Raw genomic sequence first — 18,496 nt, 5'->3', positions numbered from 1 at the left:
TGATCACTGCTGCAAGACATCTGCCTTTTGAACATGTCCCCTCCTTCGCACACAGACTCCAGCGTTCTGCTACAGTATCTCTGCAGAACAGTGCATTTGACAATGTCCTGGCAAAGTGCAGAAAAGTTGAGGGCCACTTTAAACACAGTCCAGCAAGTTCTGGAAAATTAGAGCAACAACAGACTGAACATGGACAAAAGAAGGAGTCCCTTATACAAGATATTCCAACCAGATGGAATTCAACTCTGGACATGGTAAAAAGCATCCGCAGAAATGAACAGTCACTGAGGGATGTCCTCACCACACACACCAAGATTGCCATGCCAACTACAGCTGAAATGGACAAACTGCCGAGGTTGGCAATGCTACTGGAGCCTTGCAGGTATATTTTACATCATATACACTATATTGCCAAAAGTATTCGCTCACCTGCCTTGACTCACATATGAACTTAAGTGACATCCCATTCCTAATCCATAGGGTTCAATATGATGTCAGTCCACCCTTTGCAGCTATAACAGCTTCAACTCTTCTGGGAAGGCTGTCCACAAGGTTTAGGAGTGTGTTTATGGGAATTTTTGACCATTCTTCCAGAAGTGCATTTGTGAGGTCACACACTGATGTTGGACGAGAAGGCCTGGCTCTCAGTCTCCGCTCTAATTCATCCCAAAGGTGTTCTATCGGGTTGAGGTCAGGACTCTGTGCAGGCCAGTCAAGTTCCTCCACACCAGACTCTGTCATCCATGTCTTTATGGACCTTGCTTTGTGCACTGGTGTACAGTCATGTTGGAAGAGGAAGGGGCCAGCTCCAAACTGTTCCCACAAAGTTGGGAGCATGGAATTGTCCAAAATGTCTTGGTATGCTGAAGCATTCAGAGTTCCTTTCACTGGAACTAAGGGGCCAAGCCCAGCTCCTGAAAAACAACCCCACACCATAATCCCCCCTCCACCAAACTTTACACTTAGCACAATGCAGTCAGACAAGTACCGTTCTCCTGGCAACCGCCAAACCCAGACTCGTCCATCAGATTGCCAGATGGAGAAGCACGATTCGTCACTCCAGAGAACGCGTCTCCACTGCTCTAGAGTCCAGTGGCGGCGTGCTTTACACCACTGCATCCGACGTTTTGCATTGCACTTGGTGATGTATGGCTTGGATGCAGCTGCTCGGCCATGGAAACCCATTCCATGAAGCTCTCTGCACACTGTTCTTGAGCTAATCTGAAGGCCACATGAAGTTTGGAGGTCTGTAGCGATTGCCTCTGCAGAAAGTTGGCGACCTCTTCGCACTACGTGCCTCAGCATCTGCTGACCCCGCTCCGTCAGTTTATGTGGCCTACCACTTTGTGGCTGAGTTGCTGTCTTTCCCAAACACTTCCACGTTCTTATAATACAGCTGACAGTTGACTGTGGAATATTTAGGAGCGAGGAAATTTCACGACTGGATTTGTTGCACAGGTGGCATCCTATCACAGTTCCACGCTGGAATTCACTGAGCTCCTGAGAGCGACCCATTCTTTCACAAATGTTTGTAAAAACAGTCTGCATGCCTAGGTGCTTGATTTTATACACCTGTGGTCATGAAAGTGATTGGAACACCTGATTCTGATTATTTGGATGGGTGAGCGAATACTTTTGGCAATATAGTATATATCTCACTATCCTGTCTTAAATGCATGTAAGAGGGAAATAGTGTATCTGTATGTGTGTGTAAATATGTACATGTAGCATGAATATGTAGAGGATATTTTTTGTGTATAAATGAATGCAATACATTTTGACTGAAGTGGAGTTAATTTTCTGTTGCAGGTATGTGACTGAACTTCTGGGAGGAGAAAAGTATGTCTCATGCTCTGTGGTTCTGCCTGATTTTTGCCATCTCTCTCGGATGATGGAGAGCTCAGATGATGACCTTACCTATGTGGTCAAGTTTAAGTCTACATTCAGAAAAGACCTGGAGACACGCAAGGAAAATGCCAACATTGCATATCTGAAGATTGCTACTGCACTGGACCCAAGATTCAAGGACCTCAAGTGTATACCCAGAGCTGAGAGGTGTGAGGTGTGAGGTGTGGGCCTCAGTCACCAACTTACTCAAGGAACAGAGGGTGGTTGCAGAGAAACCAGTGGAAGAAAAAACATCAGAGCCACCAAAGAAAAAGTTAGCCTTATTGGCTGCTTCATCAGAGTCTGATTCTGAACAGGAGGAAGACTCACTTGAGAACAGTGTGTGTCAATACAGAATGGAGCCCACCATCAGTCCAGAGTCCTGTCCATTAGAGTGGTGGTCCAAACATGCAGGCTCACACAGCAGGCTGGCCTCCATTGCACAGAGGTACTTGGCCACACCTGCAACATCCGTACTTTGTGAAAGGTTGTTTTCTCTTGCTGGTCATATTGTACAGAAGAAGAGAGCTTCTTTATCATCTGAAAATGTAAATGACCTTGTGTCTTAGCAACTGGCTTGGTGCAGAGGAGTAAAAAACTGTAAAGTTATAGGAATTGACAAACTACACTGAAAGTGTTTTCTGGTTCTTTTTTGACTGAGATTGTCAGTCAGAAATTCAGTACAAACATGGACTTCACAGACTAGTCCCCTGAACAGTAAATCCCAGCTGTGAACTTTTTTTTTTGTGCTTGACCACTTCACGTCACTCTAACAGGGACATTTGGTATTGAACATAGACTGGTTATGCTGCTCCCTGATAAAAGAAAAATGTTTCTGCTGCTACCTGTTAAAAAAAAACAGATAAATGTTAACTCAGAAGTTGCCTGTTATAATGTTATGATTGTGGCTCAAGGTTCTGTGGGTAATTTGTTTTTTATAACAAACAGGATAAAACATTAATGCCTTGGCAGTGGCAATAAGCCTTAGTTTTCTATTTGCTTTGATTACATTGTTTAAGTTGAGATTTACACTAAATCTTTTATTTAACTGCTACTGTGTAAAGGAAATACTGCTGTTAAAAAGTGTTTGCACAACAAATGTTATTGCAATTTCGTTCATTTAGCAGTACATTTCAAATAAAAGTGCGCTTTACACTACTTTTAAATTCATTATTGGATTTTGCGTATAACAATGTGATTAATCGTGATTAATCGCAGGGAAATTGTGTGATTAATCACAATTAAAAATTTTAATCGTTCCCCAGCACTAATATATATATATATATATATATATATATATATATATATATATATATATATATATATATATATATATATATATATGTATATACACACTATATTGCCAAAAGTATTCGCTCACCCATCCAAATAATCAGAATCAGGTGTTCCAATCACTTCCATGGCCACAGGTGTATAAAATCAAGCACCTAGGCATTCAGACTGTTTTTACAAACATTTGTGAAAGAATGGGTGGCTCTCAGGAGCTCAGTGAATTCCAGCGTGGAACTGTGATAGGATGCCACCTGTGCAACAAATCCAGTCGTGAAATTTCCTCGCTCCTAAATATTCCACAGTCAACTGTCAGCTGTATTATAAGAACATGGAAGTGTTTGGGAACGACAGCAACTCAGCCACAAAGTGGTAGGCCACGTAAACTGACGGAGCGGGGTCAGCGGATGCTGAGGCGCATAGTGCGAAGAGGTCGCCAACTTTCTGCAGAGTCAATCGCTACAGACCTCCAAACTTCATGTGGCCTTCAGATTAGCTCAAGAACAGTGCGCAGAGAGCTTCATGGAATGGGTTTCCATGGCCGAGCAGCTGCATCCAAGCCATACATCACCCCGACCTCAACCCGATAGAACACCTTTGGGATGAATTAGAGCAGAGACTGAGAGCCAGGCCTTCTCGTCCAACATCAGTTTGTGACCTCACAAATGCGCTTCTGGAAGAATGGTCAAAAATTCCCATAAACACACTCCTAAACCTTGTGAACAGCCTTCCCAGAAGAGTTGAAGCTTGTGGAATAAAATTCTACTGTACTCACTACTAAAATCTGACTCCAGCTCCACACCGACCCGAAAGCTCAGTCTGAGTGAGACTCACAGTTAGTAAGGCCTCCAAACTAAATAAGCCAATCAAGCAGACTAGATGAATGCAGATAAGAGATTTTATTTTGTAATCAGCGCTGACACAAGAATTGAGATGCTCACGCATGAACGTCCCAACAACCTCTCTCCGGGGAACTCCAACTACAGCCTTTATATACATTTCCCTTATCTTTCCAATGCAACACGTCACTGGTTCTTTGCCAAGACAATCCCACCCATTTTTCTTTTTTGGACTTTTTAGATTCTTTTTTACACCATTATCTTTGAATTTACAACTTTTCGAATACCATTATAATTAAACTTTCCTAAATCATTATATTAAAAATTGGGCGTTTCCGCCCCCACCAGTGGGATTGTCTTTGGCTTCACTCTCTCCAACACCTCATTCTTCCTCAGGAGACAGCATGGGTAAGTTCTCAGTCCTTCAGGGGCCAACACCCTTTTCTTTTATTACACTCTACACTTCACGGCTTTTCTGATTTATCCGCTGTCTTCTACGTATGTACTCTAGATATTTCGCCTGGTACCACCATTGCCATCCAGCACGCGCTGCGTTTACTTCATGATGAGATCACTGCCGCTCAAGGTACCAGTGGAGCGAAGATTGACCATGATAATCTAGGGTGCATCTCTGCCATTGGTCCAAGTTTGGGAAGCCTGGTAGCGCAGAGAAAGCCTGCCAGACTGACATCATCGATACAACTGTTTGTTCTCCAAAGCCCTTGCAGCCTATGTGCAAGGCCCGTGACAGACCAACATGCCGCGTTAAACCCTATATTGTTCTCAAGCTCAAACAACCTAATGAATAAACCTTACCTGAGAACTCATTCCTGCTGTCCTCTGATTATTTCACACTACATCAAACACACACCTCATACATATATCCTCATTTACAAAATTATCTCTCACAAGCTGTTATAGCTGCAAAGGGTAGACTGACGTCATATTGATTAGGAATTGGATGTCACTTAAGTTCACATGCGAGTCAAGGCAGGTGAGCGAATACTTTTGGCAATATAGTGTATATATATATATATATATATATATATATATATATATATATATATATATATATATATATATATATATATATATATGGATAAATTTGTAAATATAAAATGTACAGATTTCCATAACACTTCTTTGTGTCCAATGTATTTACATAAATGCAACTGAACTGAATGTCTTAAAAAGGTATACCTTCAACTGAATCTAAAAACAAAACATTGGGTCATGAAACATGCTAACAACATTCCAGTACTCGTGACTCATTTTTCAGGTAAGATAGAATCAGTTGACCTTTGTATTGTAAGTATTGTTGTGTAAAATAGTGACGCAGTACAATGAGATACACATTTGGGTGTAACAAAGCGTTTTACGTCAACATGCTGCAGATTGTTCTTTTTATTTTTACATTTCTCATATGACTTTCCAATACACTGAATGTGTATATTGTACACTAGCTATCTATCAATCTCTCTCTTTATATATATATATATATATATATATATATATATATATATATATATATATATATATATACATATATATATTTATATATATATAAAGTAAATATACATTTTATATCCTATTTTACTTTAGATATAGATGTATAGTGTATGGAGAAGTCACTTGTCACCACCTAAATATAGACATACACATTGTTAATTTACTAGTTTGTCATAAATCAGCTTCCTAATTTTGAATTGATACAAGTGTTTATAAATGAAGTGTAATTCATAGTGGATAAACCAGTAAGAACAAGAAAAACACAAGACATTAATTAACCCAAATGTAGTGCATAAATATACAGTGTTACTGTTATAATAAATAATACAACCATATCGTGACAGAATGAATAGTACAGTAGGTAGTCCATTAATGTGCATTTCTAACAGCTGTACCAATTGTACAACAAAATCACATGACTTTAAAAGTGCATTAGTGCCGGTCCCAAGCCCAGATGAAATAGGAGGAATCGGGAATAAAAGCTATGCCAATTTAAATATGCAGATCAGATGATCTGCTGCTGTGACCCTGAATTGGGAGCAGCCAAAAGACAGCAACAAAAATGTTAAAAATGCACCAATTTTCTTGTCTTTAACTCATTGCTATGGTAGAAAATTTCCTGATTTACTTAATTTTATTTTATATCTCCATAAAGAAACACACCCATTGTTGTTAAGTTACATAAAAATAGTCTTTTGTCATGAAAAGGTAAAGACGCCTCCTGATCTACACCTTGAACCACTCCTTATAAAACCAACTTACATTTTGGGTAAACCATTTGTCATGACAAACAGTGTTGTCATTAAAGCTACTGATGATAGAGTAACAGGGATAAATTTTCAGTCTTGAAATTTGACAGCTATGAGTTTCAAGAACAAAACAAGGTAATATATCTCTTTTTTAATTTTTTACTCTAATTATTTGTGCTCATTTAGTTCATGGAAACAGACTTGTAACAGTAAATATACCAGAAAATGGAAAAAGAAGATTTATTTTTAATATTATTTTAATATTATATAGTTGTTTGAAACTGTTTACCTTATCTAATACCAAAAATAAAATCTCTGATGTAGTCTCAATGTATGTCAACAGGTTTGCTTTTTCTAAATATAAAGGCATCAGTTATACTAATCTTACTATACGTAAGTATGCCTAATATTTTATTTTGATATTGAATGTATGCCTATTCAACAGTTACAAAACAAATACAAAATGCAGATGTAAATAACCTACAATAGATTTTTACCAAAGTATTTTATGTAACAAAATGTTTTTGTGCCTGTGTGATATGATATCAAAAAATGGCCAGTACGTAAGGTAAATTACTTTAAAAGGCATAATTAATTATGGGTTTTAATTTAATTTGCTATGGGAATGTCACATGATCTAATGACTGCCAGAGGGGGAAGGATAATTAATTAATTTTAGGCAAACAAAAGCGAAATGAACTGACTGAAACTTATGAAATTACATTAAATAATGAAATTCTACACTTAACAGTATGTCTATGGCTGGGGCTTGTTACATACACAACACAAGCAACAACAAGCACAGCAGGAGCAACAGCAGATACTACAACAATGAGTAATGCTCCAACGATTACAATTCAGGATTCACCAGATACAGAGGAAACAACAGAATATACCACAGCATTGTACACAACAGAAGTTACAAAAATCGCAGCACCCACAACAGCAGAAACAACTGCAGACACCACTACTAGCAGCCTAACAAGTATAATTTCAGAAACAACCTTTGCCACATCAGAAGCTTCAACAACAACTGCAACAACAAGAACAGAAACAAGTGCAAAGACAAGTACTAGCAGCCCAACAAGTTCAATATCAGAAACAACCACAACCACAACAGAAGTTACCACGACCACAGCACCAACACTGACATCATCTACATTACCAACAACACGATTAACCACATTGTATACAACAGAAGTTACAACAACCACAGCACCAACAATAGCAGAAACAACTGCAGTGACAACTACTAATACTCCAACAAGTACAATATCAGAAACAACCTGTGCCACAACAGAAGTTACAACAACCACAGCACCAACAACAGCAGAAACAACCACAGTGACAGCTACTACCAGCCCAAAAAGTACAATATCAGAAACAACCAGTGCCACAACAGAAGATGCAACAACAGCAGAACCAACAACAGCAGAAACAACTGCATTAACCACTACTACCAGCCCAACAAGTACAATTTCAGATGCTACTACATTTAAGACACTGTCATCAACTATATCGACAACAAAAGAATATACCACAGCTTTGTACACAACAGAAATTACAACAACCACAGCACCAACAACAGCAGAAATAACTGCAGTGACTGCTAATAACAGCCCAACAAGTATAATATCAGAAACATCCTTTGCCACAACAGAAGTTACAACCACAGCACCAACAAGAGCAGAAACAACTGCAGTGACAACTACTACTAGCCCAACAAGTACAATATCAGAAAGAACCAGTACCACAACAGAAGCTACAACTAAAACAGCACCAACAACAGCAGAAATAAATGCAGTGACAACAAATACCAGTCCAATAAGTACAATTTCTGAAACCACTATTACGACACTGATATCAATTACATCACCAACAACAGAATTTACCACCAGAACATTGTACACAACAAAAGGTACAACAACTGCAGAGCCAACAACAGCAGAAACAACCACAGTGACAGCTACTACCAGCCCAACAAGTACAATTCAGAAACAACCAGTGCCACAACAGAAGCTATAACAACCCCAGCACAAACAACAGCAGAAACAACTGCAGTTACAACTACTACCACTCCAACAAATACAATTTCAGACACTACCACTTTTATGATGTCGTCATCAAATAGATCACCAACAACAGAAAATACCACAACTTTGTACACAACAGAAGTTACATCAACCACAGCAGCAACAACAGCAGAAACAACTGCAGTGACAACTACTCCTGGCCCAACAAGTACAATATCAGCCAAACAACAATCAGTGCCAAATAAGAAGCTACAAAAACCACAGCACCAACAACAGCAGAAACAACTACAGTGACAACTAATAACAGTCCAATAAGTACATTTTCTGAAACAACCACTATTACGACCCTGACATCAATGACATCACCAACAACAGAAGAAACAACTGGAGTGACCACTAGCAGAAGCACAAGTATAATAACAGAAACAACCAGTGCCACAACAGAAGCTACAACAACCACAGCACCAACAACAGCAGAAACAACTGCAGTGACAACAACCACAGCACCAACCACAGCAGAATCAACTGTAGTGACAACTACAGCTAGCCCAACAATCATAATTTCAGGAACAATCAATGCGACAACAGAAGTTACACCAACCACAGCACCATCCACAGCAGAAACAACTACTGATACAGCTATATCCAGCCCAACAAGTACAATTACAGAAACAACCAGCACCACAACAGAAACAACTGCAGTGACATCTACTACTAGTCCAACAAGTATAATTACAGACACATCCACTGCCACAACAGATGGTACAACAACCACAGCAGCAACAACAGCAGAAACAACTGCATTGAACACTAAAAGCAGCCCAAAAAGTATAATAACAGAAACAACCAGTTTCACAACAGAAGCTACAACAACCACAGCACCAACAACAGCAGAAACAACTACAGTGATAACTAATGCAAATCCAACAAGTACAATTTCAGAAACAACCACTATCACAACACTGACATCAACTACATCACCAACAACAGAATTTACCACCACAACATGGTACACAACAGAAGGTACAACAACTGCAGAACCACCAACAGCAGAAACAACCACAGTGACAGCTACTACCAGCCCAAAAAGTACAATTTCAGATGCTACTACATTTAAGACATTGTCATCAACTATATCGACAACAACAGAATATACCACAGCTTTGTACACAACAGAAATTACAACAACCACAGCACAAACAACATCAGAAACAACTGCAGTTACAACTACTACCACTCCAATAAGTACAATTTCAGATACTATCACTTTTATGACATTGTCATCAACTACATCACCAACAACAGAATATACCACAAATTTGTACACAACAGAAATTACAACAACCACAGCACCAACAACAGCAGAAACAACTGCAGTGACAAATACTACTAGTGCAACAAGTATAATTACAAACACAACCACTGCCACAACAGAAGTTACAACAACCACAGCAGCACAACAGCAGAAACAATTGCAGTGACAACTACTACTAGTCCAACAAGTACAATATCAGAAACAAGCAGTGCCACAAAAGAAGTTACAACAACTGCAGAACCAACAACAGCAGAAACAACTGCATTAACCACTACTACCAGCCCAACAAGTACATTATCAGAAACAACCAGTGCCACAACTGAAGTTAGAACATCCACAGCACCAACAACAGAAGACATAATTGGAGTGACCACTAGCAGCAGCACAAGTATAATAACAGAAAGAACCAGTGCCACAACAGAAGCTACAACAACCCCAGCACAAACAACAGCAGAAACAACTGCAGTTACAACTACTACCATTCCAACAAGTACAATTTCAGACACTACCACTTTTATGATATTGTCATTAACTAGATCACCAACAACAGAATATACCACAACTTTGTACACAACAGAAGGTACAACAACCACAGCACCAACAACAGCAGAAACAACTACAGCGACAACTAATACCAGTCCAATAAGTACATTTTCTGAAACAACTACTATTACGACAATGACATCAACGACATCACCAACAACAGAAGAAACAACTGGGGTGATCACTAGCAGCAGCACAACAAGTATAATAACAGAAAGAACCAGTGCCACAACAGAAGCTACAACAACCACAGCACCAACAACAGCAGAAACAACTGCAGTGACATCTACTGCAAATCCATTAAGTACAATTTCAGAAACAACCACTATTACGACATTGACATCAGCTACATCACCAACAACAGAATTTACCACCACAACAGAAGGTACAACAACTGCAGAACCAGCAACAGCAGAAACAATCACAGTGACAGCTACTACCAGCCCAACAAGTATAATTTTAGAAACAAACACTGCCACAAATGAAGCTACAACAACCACAGCACCAACAACAGCAGAAACAACTGCAGTTACAACTACTACCACTCCAACAAGTACAATTTCAAACACTACCACTTTTACGACACTGTCATCAACTACATCACCAACAACAGAATATACCACAACTTTGTACACAACAGAAGTTAGAAGAACCACAGCAGAAACAACTGCAGTGAGCACTACTAGAAGCCCAACATGTGCAATATCAGAAACAACCATTGCCACAACAGAAGGTACAAGGTCCACAGCATCAAACAGAGCAGAAACAACTGCGGTGACAACTACTAGCAGCGCAACAAGTACAATATCAAAAACCGCCAGTGCCACAACAGCAGTTACGACAACTAAAGCACAAACAACAGCAGAAACAAATGCAGTCACAACCACTACAAATCCAACAAGTACAATTTCAGAAACAACTGCTATTGCTACACTGACATCATCTACATTACCAACAACACGATTTACCACAACATTGTACACAACAGAAGTTACAACAACCACAGCACCAACAATAGCAGAAACAACTGCAGTGACAACTACTACTAGCCCAACAAGTACAATATCAGAAACAATCAGTGCCACAACACAAATTACAACAATCACTGGATCAACAACAGCAGAAACAACTGCAGTGACAAATACTCCTATCCCAAGAAGTACAATATCAGAAACAACAAGGGTCACAACAGAAGTTACAACAACCACAGCACCAACAACAGCAGAAACAACTGCAGTGATGACAACTACTACTAGCCCAACAAGTACAATATCAGAAACAATCAGTGCCACAACAGAAGCTACAACAACCACAGCACCAACAACAGCAGAAACAACTACAGTGACAACTAATACCAGTCCAATAAGTACAATTTCTGAAACAACCACTATCATGACACTGACATCAACTACATCACTAACAACAGAATTTACCACCACAACATTGTACACAACAAAAGGTACAACAACTGCAGCACCAACCACAGTGACAACTACTACTAGCCCAACAAGTACAATTTCAGAAACAACCAGTGCCACAACAGAAGCTACAACAAACCCAGCACAAACAACAGCAGAAACAATTGCAGTTACAACTACTACCACTCAAACAAGTACAATTTCAGATACTACCACTTTTACAACATTGTCATCAACTACATCAACAAAAACAGAATATACCTCATCTTTGTATACAGAAGTTACAAGAACCAAAGCACCAACAACAGCAGAATCAATTTCAGTGACAACTACTCCTAGTCAAAGAAGTACAATATCAGAAACAATCAGTGCCACAACAGAAGCTACAACAACCACAGCACCAACAACAGCAGAAACAACTACAGCGACAACTAATACCAGTCCAATAAGTACATTTTCTGAAACAACTACTATTACGACAATGACATCAACGACATCACCAACAACAGAAGAAACAACTGGAGTGACCACTAGCAGCAGCACAACAAGTATAATAACAGAAAGAACCAGTGCCACAACAGAAGCTACAACAACCACAGCACCAACAACAGCAGAAACAACTGCAGTGACAACTACTGCAAATCCATTAAGTACAATTTCAGAAACAACCACTATTATGACATTGACATCAGCTACATCACCAACAACAGAATTTACCACCACAACAGAAGGTACAACAACTGCAGAACCAGCAACAGCAGAAACAATCACAGTGACAGCTACTACCAGCCCAACAAGTATAATTTTAGAAACAAACACTGCCACAAATGAAGCTACAACAACCACAGCACCAACAACAGCAGAAACAACTGCAGTTACAACTACTACCACTCCAACAAGTACAATTTCAAACACTACCACTTTTACAACACTGTCATCAACTACATCACCAACAACAGAATAAAGCACAACTTTGTACACAACAGAAGTTAAAAGAACCACAGCAGAAACAACTGCAGTGAGCACTACTAGAAGCCCAACAAGTGCTATATCAGAAACAACCATTGCCACAACAGAAGGTACAACGTCCACAGCATCAAATAGAGCAGAAACAACTGCGGTGACAACTACTAGCAGCCCAACAAGTACAATATCAAAAACCGCTGGTGCCACAACAGCAGTTACGACAACTAAAGCACAAACAACAGCAGAAACAACTACAAATCCAACAAGTACAATTTCAGAAACAACTGCTATTGCTACACTGACATCATCTACATTACCAACAACACGATTAACCACAACATTGTACACAACAGAAGTTACAACAACCACAGCACCAACAGAGACAACTGCAGTGACAAATACTCCTATCCCAAGAAGTACAATATCAGAAAGAACCAGTGCCACAACAGAAGCTACAACAACCACAGCACCAACAACAGCAGAAACAACTACAGTGACAACTAATACCAGTCCAATAAGTACAATTTCTGAAACAACCACTATTATGACACTGACATCAACTACATCACCAACAACAGAATTTACCACCACAACATTGTACACAACAGAAGGTACAACAACTGCAGAAACAACAACAGCAGAAACAATCACAGTGACAGCTACTACCAGTCCAACAAGTGCAATTTCAGACACTACCACTTTTACAACACTGACATCAAATACATCACCAACAACAGAGTATACCACATCTTTGCACACAACAGATGTTACAACCACAACACCAACAACAGCAGTGACAACTACTCCTAGCCCAACAAGTAAAATATCAGAAACAACCCGTGCCACAACAGAAGGTATAACAACCACAGCACCAACAACATTGACAACTACTACAAATCCAACACAATATCAGAAACAACCACTATTACTACACTGACATCAACTACATTACCAACAACAGAAAATTCCACAACTTTGTACACAACACAAGTTACACTAACCCCAGCACCAATAACAGAAGAATCAACTGCAGTGACAACTACTCCTACCCCAACAAGTACAATTTCAGAAACAACCAGTGCCACAACAGAAGTTACAACAACCACAATGTCAACAACAGCAGAAACAACTGCAGTGACAACAACCACAGCACCAACCACAGCAGAAACAACTGTAGTGACAACTACAGCTAGCCCAACAATCATAATTTCAGGAACAATCAATGCGACAACGGAAGTTACACCAACCACAGCACCATCCACAGCAGAAACAACTACTGATACAGCTATTTCCAGCCCAACAAGTACAATTACAGAAACAACCAGCACCACAACAGAAACAACTGCAGTGACAACTACTCCTAGCCCAAAAAGTACAATGTCAGAAACAACCAGTGCCACAACAGAAGCTACAACAACTACAGTGACAACTACTAGCACTCCAATAAGTACAATTTTAGAAACAACCGCTTTTATGACACTGACATCAACTGCATCTCCTACAACAAAATTTCCCACCACAACTTTGTACATAACAGAAGTTACAACAACTTCAGAATCCACAACACAAGAAATAATGGCAGTTACAGCTATTATCAACCCAACAAGTACACTTTCAGACACAACCACTTCCACCACTGAAGCTACAACAACTACTGCACCAACCACAGCAGAAACAACCGCAGTAACAACAACCATGTCTCCATCTAGTACAACTTCTGAAGCAACCAGTGCCAAATCAGAAGCTACAACAACCACAGCACCAACAACAGAAGAACCAACTACTACTAGCCCAACAAGTACAATTTCAGAAACAACCAGTGCCAAATCAGAAGCTACAACAACCACAGTACCACCAACAGCAGTAATAGCTGCAGTCACTACTACTACTACTACCAGCCCAACTAGTATAGTTTTAGAAGCAACCACTTTTACGACTTTGACATCAACTAATTCACCAACAGAATTTATGCCCAATACTTTTTACACAACAGAATCTACAACATCCACTGCATCACCAACAGCTGAACCAAATGCAGTTACAACTCATAGCACACCAACAAGTACAATTTTAGAAACCGTTATAGGATTGATTACAACACCATCAACCGAAATTCCCACAACAACTTTTATTACAACACAAGCTACAACCACAGCACCAACAACAACAGAAGCAATTTCACTGACACCAACTAGCACCCAAACAAGTACCACTGCTGAAGAAACAGCTACAGAGAAAATATACACTGCAACAACTGTTCCATACACAACACAAACAGCAACATATCCAGGTACAACTTTGTACAAAAAGCAGAATACAACAAGCGCATCACCAACAATGGCAAAAACAACTACTACCACTTTTGTTACTGTATCCAGTGCAAATGCTACAGTCACCACAGATCCAAAGACACAAACAATTACAAGTGAAGAAAAAACAGCATTCATTAACACTAGCAATGAAGCTGAAACAACTCCAGTTTTATTCCCAACAGTAGCTCCAATTTCCACAAAATCACACCCTACAAATGCAGCAACTTCAATACCTATGGCAACACTGTCAGATATGTATGTGAACTATCTATATATCTGAATCAATATATAGATATACACATGAATTATGTGCTTACACAAATATTATACAATTATTTTTATCAGAACTGGATCAGCTGTGGTTCAGACCAGGATGGTCTTCAGTTCTTCCTCTCCTGTTCCCAGTGAGAGTTTGGTTCTCAATGTAACCCAGACTCTTCTGAGTGCACGACTCACAAACCTCACTGACTCTGTAAAAGTGCTGAACTTCACATATGAGAGTACGTTTGTTTTACAAATTACACAATTACATGCTACAAAAATGATTGTCTCATAGCTTCATCAGCCTTTCTAAATTATATGATTTTTTTCCACAGGAATTTCAGACACCTCCTATGCGGTAAAATTCACATTCAACATCAGTAACGTCAACATGACACAGAACCCTGACCTCAGGAATGATACCTACAGCCAAGTGGATATAATCATCAATAATGCTGTGAGTGTGCATCACCATGTGCTTGAAGACAAATGTCCAGAGATGGCATTGTATCCCATTGCAGAGTTTAATATAAAGAGATCAAAAATCAAATAGTCTAAAAGTTAGAAAATAAAATTAAGGTTATCCAAAGCAATGAGACTCACAGTGGTGTAATCAGGCAAAGGTCAAAGCACAAGAAAGTAGGTACTGAGGAAAACAACACAGAAATACACTATATTGCCAAAAGTATTCGCTCACCCATCCAAATAATCAGAATCAGGTGTTCCAATCACTTCCATGGCCACAGGTGTATAAAATCAAGCACCTAGGCATGCAGACTGTTTTTACAAACATTTGTGAAAGAATGGGTCGCTCTCAGGAGCTCAGTGAATTCCAGCGTGGAACTGTGATAGGATGCCACCTGTGCAACAAATCCAGTCGTGAAATTTCCTCGCTCCTAAATATTCCACAGTCAACTGTCAGCTGTATTATAAGAACGTGGAAGTGTTTGGGAATGACAGCAACTCAGCCATGAAGTGGTAGGCCACGTAAACTGACGGAGCGGGGTCAGCGGATGCTGAGGCGCATAGTGCAAAGAGGTCGCCAACTTTCTGCAGAGTCAATCGCTACAGACCTCCAAACTTCATGTGGCCTTCAGATTAGCTCAAGAACAGTGTGCAGAGAGCTTCATGGAATGGGTTTCCATGGCCGAGCAGCTGCATCCAAGCCATACATCACCAAGTGCAATGCAAAGCGTCGGATGCAGTGGTGTAAAGCACGCCGCCACTGGACTCTAGAGCAGTGGAGACGCGTTCTCTGGAGTGACGAATCGTGCTTCTCCATCTGGCAATCTGATGGACGAGTCTGGGTTTGGCGGTTGCCAAAATACTTGGTGTCACGGATTACTAAAATTATGCTGCATACTTTAAATATTATATATTTAAAATATTAAAAATTAAAATATTAAATTTAAGAAATGAAATTTAAGAAATCTTCTATGTGCATAAATATTTTTATTTTGCCTGTTTATTAATGATATCTATAATAAAGCATATCATATTATGTCTCAACATGGATATTTTTCTTTTTTTGATTGGTTATTGAATGGCTGGAATCTCCCCCATCTGTGGAACCGTTTTCTTCTGTGGCTTTTTAGGTTTTTCATCTTGTTCTGTTACCTTGTTCATGTGTTTTGGACTTCCCTGCCATTGTTGATTGTAGCTCACCCACCCTCTGCCTGTTTCTCATTTTATTTTGACACTGCTTCATGGCTGATGCTATGGAAATGCCATAGAAATATAGACTGTGGTATTGTGATGGGGGAGTGGGATGTTTGCATTTGGATATTTGGTTTTGATTTTTTCTTTTTATTTCTCTAATTGTTTATCCTTTTTTCAATATATGTTTAATTTTTATTATAGTTATTTGATTGACCTTGTTAGTAGTTGGATTGTGTTTTGATCTTTGGTGATGTGTCTTCCCCTTGTGTTTGTAAATGGACTGGTCCATGGTTATAAATGTCTCCCTGTTGTTTCATTTGGGAGGTTAGTTTTGTTCAGTTAAGTTCTCCTGAGTTTATCAGTTTGAGCTTAGTTTTGATTCTGTTAGCCTCCTTTAGATGTAGATGTCATGGATTTATTAAACTATATTTTTGGGAAACTTGTTTTTATCTATGCCCCTTCAGTTCTGGGCTGTATGGTCCCTCACAGGTATTATCTGCATACATGTTGGAGTTATGCAGTGGATGTTGAAAATTTTTCTGAAAATTATACTTTTCATAAATCTAATTCAAATCAAATTATAAACCTAATTCTATTCAAATTCAATCATTATGGCAAGTCTAATTAACTTTAATCAATAAATTAAAAGTTACTGTTTAATCCTTAAATTTAGTCAGTTAAGATGAATCAAATTTAAAGATTATTTTAATCCATTATCCGAAGTTATTTCAAATTTTAATCTTTACTTATTTTGATTTACATATATTATTCTTACTTATCTTAATCTGTGCTTAAGCTGTATAATTATTATTAGATATTATAAATAATATTAGATATTATAAAATATTATAATTATTATAATTATTATTATCAGCTATGGAAAAATTTAACCATACCATGAGATATAGTCTATATATTAGGGATGCCACAATACTCGGTACGACCTCCACGGTTCAATATGCATGTTAACAGCGTTTTTTTCTTTAAACCAATAATAACCATGTGTTTTTAAAAAAAAAACAGTCTACGTACTGAGACAGACAAGCCTCCCCGCGAGTAAATATCAGTGAGCACTAAAGTTAGGGGCAGTGACCATGCTTGTGATGCTGGTGTCAGATTTCACTCTAACCCTGGAGATCGGTGAAGTGAGACAGAAACACTAGGAAGCAGCTCCGTGATCAGATCTGTGGCTTGGGAACATTTGTTGTTGACCATGATGCCGATGAAAAAAAACGGTAAACAAAAAATGACTGTGTTTAAGCAGTGTTACACACGAGTTAGATACAGATGTGGAAATACTTCCAACATGATCACACATCTACAGCTCCATCACCCCGCGATATCACTGTGTGGAAGCGGGAGCCTTTTTCCCAACCTCTACGAAAAAATGCGCAAAAAAATTGAAAACGCTTTGGCTAAAGCACAAAGCCTTGCTCTAATAACAGATAGTTGGACCTCGGGGGTAACAGAGAGTTATCTCACAGTGACTGGTCATTACAGAGCGGATTGGGAATAAAGAGCGCTGTTCTCCAAACCCGTCTCCTGTAATAAAGTCATACAAGGGTTAATATTTATACCTCACTATTTTCAGTACACTTTCATTGTGTTAGTTGATTTTTGCATTTATGTAAAATAAAGAGAATTGCAACTAAAACCAGTTTTTTCTTCTTAACATACTTACTGTTCCTGTCACCTAAACAAAGAATAATGAAAAA

The 18,496-nt window shown here is 39.0% G+C and overlaps 2 protein-coding genes across 4 annotated transcripts; both read left to right on the top strand.

Moving 5' to 3' along the window:
- Positions 1–6,267: 6,267 nt before the first annotated feature.
- On the top strand, positions 6,268–13,516 carry LOC131351154 (mucin-2-like). 3 transcript variants are annotated; one of them, XM_058386418.1, is made up of 3 exons: positions 6,268–6,409; positions 6,618–6,667; positions 7,026–13,516. In XM_058386418.1, exon 3 carries the CDS (start codon positions 8,664–8,666, stop codon positions 9,786–9,788), a length of 1,125 nt encoding a protein of 374 aa, XP_058242401.1. In that variant the 5' UTR covers positions 6,268–6,409; positions 6,618–6,667; positions 7,026–8,663; the 3' UTR covers positions 9,789–13,516. The 3 variants fall into 3 exon arrangements, with proteins under 3 accessions (XP_058242401.1, XP_058242399.1, XP_058242400.1); XM_058386416.1 differs by having other exon boundaries at positions 7,026–8,665; XM_058386417.1 differs by lacking the exon at positions 6,618–6,667 and having other exon boundaries at positions 6,305–6,409; positions 7,026–8,665.
- On the top strand, positions 13,516–17,394 carry LOC131351153 (mucin-2-like). The gene is made up of 3 exons (XM_058386415.1): positions 13,516–15,116; positions 15,207–15,361; positions 15,458–17,394. The coding sequence occupies exons 1-3, from the start codon at positions 13,657–13,659 to the stop codon at positions 15,673–15,675; spliced, it is 1,833 nt and encodes a 610-aa protein (XP_058242398.1). The 5' UTR covers positions 13,516–13,656; the 3' UTR covers positions 15,676–17,394.
- The last annotated feature ends 1,102 nt before the right edge of the window (positions 17,395–18,496 follow it).

This window comes from Hemibagrus wyckioides, linkage group LG03 (assembly GCF_019097595.1).
Source record: "Hemibagrus wyckioides isolate EC202008001 linkage group LG03, SWU_Hwy_1.0, whole genome shotgun sequence".
Classification (NCBI taxonomy): Eukaryota; Metazoa; Chordata; class Actinopteri; order Siluriformes; family Bagridae; genus Hemibagrus; species Hemibagrus wyckioides.
This window is presented reverse-complemented; position numbering and strand designations above follow the sequence as displayed.

Coding starts and splice junctions, on each gene's coding strand:
- LOC131351154 (XM_058386416.1), top strand. CDS start 6,387: ATGAGTTTCAAGAACAAAACAAG. Junction 6,410..6,617: donor AGTTTCAAGAACAAAACAAG/GTAATATATCTC, acceptor GTATGTCAACAG/GTTTGCTTTTTCTAAATATA. Junction 6,668..7,025: donor TTATACTAATCTTACTATAC/GTAAGTATGCCT, acceptor TACACTTAACAG/TATGTCTATGGCTGGGGCTT.
- LOC131351153 (XM_058386415.1), top strand. CDS start 13,657: ATGTCAACAACAGCAGAAACAACTGCAGTGACAACAACCACAGCACCA. Junction 15,117..15,206: donor ATGGCAACACTGTCAGATAT/GTATGTGAACTA, acceptor TATTTTTATCAG/AACTGGATCAGCTGTGGTTC. Junction 15,362..15,457: donor GCTGAACTTCACATATGAGA/GTACGTTTGTTT, acceptor TTTTTTCCACAG/GAATTTCAGACACCTCCTAT.